General features: G+C 45.7%; 1 protein-coding gene across 1 annotated transcript; it reads left to right on the top strand.

Moving 5' to 3' along the window:
• On the top strand, window positions 1-7,100 carry LOC128332053 (uncharacterized). The gene is made up of 3 exons (XM_053266280.1): window positions 1-81; window positions 573-685; window positions 6,316-7,100. Exons 1-3 carry the CDS (start codon window positions 70-72, stop codon window positions 6,896-6,898), a joined length of 708 nt encoding a protein of 235 aa, XP_053122255.1. The 5' UTR covers window positions 1-69; the 3' UTR covers window positions 6,899-7,100.
• Window positions 7,101-7,935: the final 835 nt, after the last annotated feature.

The raw sequence follows: 7,935 nt of genomic DNA, 5'->3' as shown, positions 1-7,935 counted from the left end.
CTGTCCCAACAAGTGCGTGAAAAAGGACCTTGCAGCAGAGAGACAGGCTGGTTGGTGTTTCTTCTTACCATGAAGTGGATGGTGAGTGATCCCAGCTCTGGAACTAAAGAGAAGTTTATCAGATGTGCTTCTAGCTAATGCCTTTTTTGCCACCTCCAGCTCCACTTAAGTGGATGATGGTAGGAAAGGGTTGAAAATGGGGCAGGGGATTTTCCTGCCTGCCGTTATGTCCAGAGGAGATAATGTCTTTAGCCCAGAAAGCAAGACCATTTAAACTATTATCTTGTTTTTAGATGAACCAGAAATGATGGGCTTGTACACACCTGCCCCTTCTTCAAGGAACTTATGAATGGACATTTGATTTTGAAATTGCACACTTTTAAGACCATTCCGAAATGACATGTTCTCTTACAGACTAACCAGTGTTTTTTGGCTCCCTTTTGAAAGGTACCATAATTGGGAGCTGGCTCACTGAAATGCAGATTTAGCATAGCTTGTCCCCTTCTAGACAGGCCCGCCTCTCATGCAATGATTGCTCACTTCCCAGACAAAAATGGTGTCTATTTTGACAGATGTCTAGATGTCGGCCGGACTTCAGCCTATTGTGTGTGGCTGTCTTGCTGTGCTTGGGGAGTGGGGCCATAGATCTACATCACCTGAAGACCATTGTTGACTACATCAGAGGGTGAGTATCTTCATGGATGTTCTGGGACTTTCCAAGGGAGCTGCATGCTAGGGGAACCTTATCAAAACACAATTGTGAGTCTACACCTACCAAGAACCTCAGCATTCTGTCCTTATAAAGCTGCTGGTGAGAGAGGCAGCTTTCATGCTTACAGCAATTTACAATTTGGTCATTTGCTATTGATTGATTGATTGACTGATGGATGGATAAATTTCTATACTGCATTTCATTAAAACAATCGCAAGGCAGTTCCCACAAAAGTTAGAACAAGACTATAAAAATTACACAATTAAAATGTTAAACTAGAATACAAAAATACAAATCTGATTAAAATATTGAAAACAAGCACAATATAACCATAACAAATACAAAGAAGCAGCGATAGAAACCATCAAATAAAAACCTGGATAAAAAGCGAAGATTTCGCTCACTTTCTAAAAACTATGAAGGAGACTGGGGAGAATATGCTCACCAGGAAAGCATTCCAGAGTGTGGGGGCAAGAACTGACAAGGCCCTGTCTCTGGTGTATGACAGCCAAGCCTATCTCATTGTCAGCACACGGAGCAGAAGCGCCCCCCCATGACCTCATCAAGTGGGCAGCAGTGCTCGGGAGCAGGCGGTCCCTCAGATATCCAGGGCCCAAACCATTAAGGGCTTTGAAGGTCAAAACCAGCACATTGAATTGGACCCAGAAATAAATTGGCACACATGCAGCTCTTTCAAAATGGGTGTAATTGTGATCCCAGCGGGCAGCTCCAGATAAAATTCTAGCTGCCACATTTTGCACTAGCTGCAGTTTCTGAATATTCTTCAAGGGCAGCCCCACGTAGAGCACGTTACAGTAATGTGATGTGACTAAGGCGTGCGTAACTGCGGTCAGATCTGCCTTCTCAAGAAAGGGATACAGCTGGCACACTAGCCGAAGCCGTGCAAAGGCACCCCTGGCGATCGCCTTCACCTGAACTTTGATCTGGGGATAGCCTCAAAGGGTTCAAAAGCATATAGCTTTTATATAAATGCCCAGAAGAAAAATATGAAATTCAAGGATCAAAATCTTGAATATATATATATATGTGTGTGTGTGTGTTTTTAAGCCCATTGAATAAAGGGCGCTAGTGGAGCTGTGCGCTCCGGGCCCCCCGCCACCATTCCCCCTCCCACCGCCGCCAGTCTGCAGGCCGCGGCCGGTCTCCCCGGCCGGGCAAGGGCCCCAAAGTGTCCCCGCCGCCAGGCTTCATCGGCTCCGCCGCCACCTCGGCTGGCTTCCCTTGCCGCCTCTTCCCCCCGACCGGCTTCCTCTGGCCCCCCGCGCCGCATCCTCTGGCTGAGACAGCGGCTCCGCATGCTTCGCGCATGCCCAGAACAGGCCAGGGAGGCACGGACACACGCTTGGTGTCCGTCCACGGACGGACACCAAGCCTTTTATTAGAGAGGATATAAAATTTAAGACAAGAGAAGACACTTAACAAATTCATTCATGTGCCAAAGCCTAGAAATTGAAAGTTAAGGCTCCCATATTAAGTGTCATGCCAGGCAGCAGAAAATGTGCTCTAGTCTCATGTATGTGTGTATGTTATGTATGTTATTGTCCTTGCTTACACCTTAGCCATCATACACCCATGCTTTTCTTTCATCTTCTAGTCTTCTTCCTCTGCAGAGTGGGAGTAACACTGGGGAAGGGACAGGCAGTGCCATCTTTGGGGGGACCTGTACATCCACACCTGGCCCTGCACCAGGAGTGACGATGAAGACAAGAGTTTCCACCCATTCCTCTCTGCTGCCAGTCCCAGAGCCTGGCTCCCACTGAGCAGCAGCGCTCCCAACCCAGCCAGGCCCTTGCAAATACATCATAGCTGGGGTGATGATGGGAGTTGTAGTTCTGGAGGATCACAGGTTGTCAACCCCTATTGTAGTGAATGAGTGGTTGCTGCAGTAACATTCATACGCTGCAATTGGAGTAACTGTACTGTGGCAGTGCTGCTTGTGTAAGCTGCTTGTTCACCCAGAGGTGCACCTAGTTAATTTTGGAGCCTGGACCTAGAGGCCTTTGGAGGCCCTCCCCCCCCAAATTGAGCGTCTTCATTCTCAACTGGGTGACCACACCATCTGGGACAGACTAAAGAGGATTTGGGGCCCCACTGGGGCTGTGGAGGCTCTCGACTTCTGGGACTTTGGCCCAGAAGTCGAGGGGTAGGAGCACCTCTGAGTGTGCCATGGGACACTGGCTGGTGTGTCACACTGACTCACTCTGAGTCAACTCCAGAAGTGAAGAGTTTAAACACACGGAGCTCATGTGCCTCACAATGCATCAGGGAACACCCCACTTTTGGAAGTGACTTGCTCCCTTATGCACCAGGAGGGATATGAGCCTGGAAGAGGAAGGAAATGAAAATAAATAAATTAAAATTCTGCTGCACAAAAGGGGTGTCTGTTGGAGGGGTAGTATGCCCCAGTTTTAAAAAATGTATGGGATAAAAAAAGGTTGGGAAACACTACCTACAGTGTCATGTTACAGACCAGGCCTGATTTATACACTAAATATGCTCATTAGCTAGTATACAAAATTAGGTCTGGCTCATAGTGTCACCTAGTGACCAAGTTCTTTTATATGGTGACCATGTATGATCTGGGCGCATGGAAGAAAAGAGATCAAACCAATCCTCAAAGATTCAATGGGCTTTATTGAGTATAAAAGAATAACAACATAATCTAGCAAAGCAGAAACACTCTATCAATATTACTAACAGTATCTAAACAGAACATCCTAGCCACAACCAGTGTTCCTAACTACCATGTGTGTGTGTATTAAATCTTCCTAGAGCCTAATACAATTCAGATACAGATGGAAAAGGGTGGGGGGGAGGAAGGCTGAGGGCTGGCATGGTTTGGGGGAGATCAGGAATTAGTAGAGGGGAAAAAGGGGGGAAGGAGGGGAAAAGATGGAGGGGCTCAAGGCTTGTAAGGAGCAGCATATTACCCAGGAGCAGAGACTTGAGAGCGGTGAATCTCTTCAGCTGAAGTAGCGAGGCGCTTGGCGGGAGACAGGAGCATTTGCAGTTGCTCAGATCATGGCTGAGAGCCAGAGCACCGTTGCTGGGGAGTCTTGACTTCTCACTGCGCAGTAGAAGTCACAGACAGCTCCAGTCCATGAACAGAGTTCCTGCTTTGCCCCGCAGCTTAGCAGCAAACTCTGGGATCCTTTTTGAGCAGATCTTGCTGTAGGCACAAGATAGCTAAACTCTCTGTCCAGTAGCCTGCTTCTTTATAGTGTAATTTTTCTTTGATCTCTCTCTCTTTCATAGAGTCTATTCAAATCCCATCTTTTCCTGGGTCCTCAAAAAGGTGACAACTTGCTGCTACCTTCTGGACAATGTCTTTTAATTATTCGGGATATTGGCCAGTCCAGAGAGATCTGAATCTCATCTTCTGTAAACTGTGCGCTTAGAAGGGAGGGGGAACACTGCCCAAAGCAAATATGCATCTCAGAGCTGCAAATGGCATCTTCCCAAAAGGTGTTAAAAGTCAGGAGTTAGTGAGAGAATTTAGTTTTACTTGTGTGAGACAATAATTACATTATTTCTTGTGTACCTCTATATAGTGTGTAATTATACGTGTGTGAGATGTTCAATACATTTGGCTAGGGCAGAAGCATCAGTGAGGTAAGAATTAAAGTCTACAGGTATTTACTTTGTATGCATTTACTTATGTGGAATTTCTATAGACAGCAACTAAGTAATCCCCCTTGGGCATAGCAGAGCCATTATTGACAACGATTAACATAGATTTCTTGCAACAGGAAAGAGGAGTTCAGCCCCTGGCCTCTTCCACAGACATCTGGTAGTCAGCGGCATTTTAGCATAGCATTCAGCATTCAGGCCCGGCTTTTGTGTTTCCTTGCATATCCATTTTTACAATACAATGCTGGATTGCCTCCTCCCTTCACAGAGCAGGGAGAGCAGTATGCCAGTTCACCTTGAGTTCAGGAGTTACTCCATTTCTTAATATAAAATGAAATCAGACACAGGCCTATATTTCACATACTTCTGAGTTGGTATCTCTGGTTCTGATATGTTTATGGACCATCCATAACATACAGGGTTTCTTTATGTTTCCACAGCAGCCTTGACGTGGCGCACAGCATCACCATAACACTGACGATCACGTTGGCCAGTATGTTTGTATGGCCGAGTAGTACTCACATTTGGTGAGGTCATGTGTGTTTGGAGGGCTGTGCCCACAGTTTTTGGGATGTGGTATGCATACGTTCACACACTGCTATCCCTAAGGGATATTGGGGACTACTGCGGGCCCGTTAACTGCTATGGGCATTTCCAGTCAGCAACAAACTGCATGATATTCCTTGCTTTTCTGCAGTTGCCATAAACAATAGTAATGAAAAAGGGCAGGTTCTTCTTGGAATGGAAGAACTGGCAGGCAGGTAGCATTCATATGAGGTTGCTGCCCAGTGAGCAGAAGTTAAGATCATGCTAGGAAGTAGTGCGGAAGCTTGCATCAATGTGAGTGTGAGTAAGATTGCAACTGGAACTTGCATGAAAGCTTTGAACATCTTGTAGTTTATTGCCATCTGGAAATGCCCAATGATTAGCCCTGTTCAGTTGTCACAAAAATGTAGAAGCTGTACATCTACATTTTGTAGCTGTACTGCTACATTCTACGTTTGTGCAGAAGAGGGCAACCAAGATGACCAGGGGCCTAGAGCTCCTTTCTTATGAGGCAAGGCTACAACACCTGGGGCTAATATTTGGTTTAGAAAAAAGACGACTGCGGGGAGACATGATAGAGGTCTATAAAATCATGCATGGGGTGGAGAAAGTGGATAGAGAGAAGTTCTTTTCCCTCTCACATAACACTAGAACCAGGGGTCATCTCATGAAATTAATTGCTGGGAAATCTAGGACCAACAAACGGAAGTACTTTTTCACACAATGCATAATCCACTTGTGGAAATCTCTGCCACAAGTTGTGGTGACAGCCAGCAACCTGGAAGGCTTTAAGAGGGGTGGATGACTTCATGGAGGAGAGGTCCATCATCAGCTACTAGTTAGATGGCTAGAGGCCATCTCCAGCCTCAAAGGCAGGATGCCTCTGAATACCAGTTGCAGGGGAGTAACAGCAGGAGAGATGGCATGTCCTCAACTCCTGCCTGTGGCTTTCAGCAGCATCTGGTGGGCCACTGTGCGAAACAGGATGCTGGACTAGATGAGCTTCCTTGGGCCTGATCCAGCAGGGCTGTTCTTATGTACTTGGGCCCTATGCCAATGACCTCATGAGCTTCACCCTTCCATGCTCTACCCAACCACAGCATTAGTCTGAGGAGACAAACTCTGTACTTAGGGAGATCCACCCTGTGATGTGGAGCTTTCCCCTTCCTTGTAACTTCTGTTTGAACTATAAAACCTGAAGTTGTAGAACCAACAACATGCACTTCTGGAGCTGGGCTGAACCCCGAAGAGCTGGGCAGAACCCCCCCAATGCAAACATTGTAATTGTAATTGTGAGGTATGTTTCCATAGCCAAAAGAAGAAGCCCCATTTGGAATAATGTGCATTGATTTTCATTTGCTCCACACTACATCACTCCTTCCAATTTTTCCTGTGATTTTTTCTAGGTATGGTGTTGAGAACAACCATTATGTTATGGCTGTAAGACTGGATGACAATATCTGCAATGCACCAACACAAGCTGACTTGAAGAAAGCTTTGCCTAAGAGTATTATGGATCAGATGCACAAGGATATTGATAAGAAAAATGGCACATATGTCCCAAAGTCAATTGGGAATATTGTTGCAGCCAGACCAAGATTTTTAAAGAACACCACTGAACATGCTGAATGGCGCCTGTTGCATGAAGATCAGAACAGCCCTGTAACCAAGATGCTAGAAAATAAGGAACGGAAGAGTTGTCTGATCTTCTTTAGCAAGTTATCTCCCTGTGTAGACCGATGTCTCAATCAGAATGACATGAGAAACATTGTCCAGTGGGTCAACCCCCTTTTTGACAAGCTCAATCAAAATCTTAGGGCATTTGTCTTTGAGACCATTTATAAGAAAGATTCAATTAAAGAGGATGAAGTTGTGGTGGGGGCCTGGGAAAAGATCAAAGATGCCCCACTTTTTCGATGCGACAAAAACCAAGACTGCATCAAATGTTTTAAAAACAACCAACTTGATTCTAATTGCCTGAACAAGTAGGGAGAGCCAGCATCACCATGGGGCACACCCAGGCAGGGCAGTTGTGGCAACTAGCAATTGCCAAGTGGCTTCCTGGGCAAGTTCAAATCAAAGCTCTCCACACTCCACCCCCCAGTTTCCCAGACTGAGCTCTGCACGTGCTTTTTGTTTGTTTGTTTGCTGCTTTGCTGTTGAATCAATAAATGCTCAGAGCACACCATAACTTTTTTTTGGTTCTTTTTGGTGTCACCCATACCTCCTCCCTCCCAGGCTATGATTGAAATAAGCAGGCTCATGATGATGGGTTGCAGTGCCCGCTTCTGTGTTAGGGTTCTGTAGTATTTGTGCATATCCATGTCCATGTGAGTACATCTGTAAATACAACAGCACTATGCAGCCCACTGCTCAGTTGAGCTGGCATAAAAGCCAGAAGCCTGATGTTCAGCTTGAGGGGGTCTGGAGAAGTCCCCTAAGAAAAGAAGTTGATTGCAATGCGCTGATCTGAAAGATCAGATCCTGTGATTCTCATTTTGTAGGTAACTTCCAGATAAGTGGGTAGGAGGAGAGAGGTAGGGGCTATATCAGAGTTTCCATGCAGAGTGGATCAGGCACTGCAGGAGAGGCAGGCATTCAATGGGGTGGACACTGATGGCTGTCTAACAGCGGCATGCTACCATGGGTGTTCCAGTCACCACTTAGTTGTGACCCAAGCTGTGAGTTGGAGACGGAGTTGTGCTACGTTTGAGCTGGGTTAGAAGAGTGGCAAAATTCTCCTCTGCACTTGGTAGAATGATACAAAAAGAGATCTAACTTATGAAATGGATCCATGCAACCTGCCCCAGAATAATTTCCATTTAATATCCACTTCTATCATCTCTTCCCTCGGGAACAGAAAAGTACCAATTATCTCCTGGAAACCTAGTAGTGAAGTAAAGTAAGCAGGAGGGGCAAGGATAGAATAGAAGAAAAACAGATCATTTTAGTTGATGAATAAATAAAACAATGGTAGAAGATAGTGTTAGTAGTGCTTGTGTATCTTGTTTGGTTACAGTTTTAGT

The sequence above is a fragment of the Hemicordylus capensis genome, chromosome 6 (assembly GCF_027244095.1).
Source record: "Hemicordylus capensis ecotype Gifberg chromosome 6, rHemCap1.1.pri, whole genome shotgun sequence".
In the NCBI taxonomy this organism is placed as follows: domain Eukaryota; kingdom Metazoa; phylum Chordata; class Lepidosauria; order Squamata; family Cordylidae; genus Hemicordylus; species Hemicordylus capensis.
This window is presented reverse-complemented; position numbering and strand designations above follow the sequence as displayed.

Excerpts from the sequence above, each read along its gene's own strand:
- LOC128332053 (XM_053266280.1), top strand. Across the intron at positions 686-6,315 it reads ATTGTTGACTACATCAGAGG|GTATGGTGTTGAGAACAACC; the intron begins GTGAGTATCTTC and ends GATTTTTTCTAG.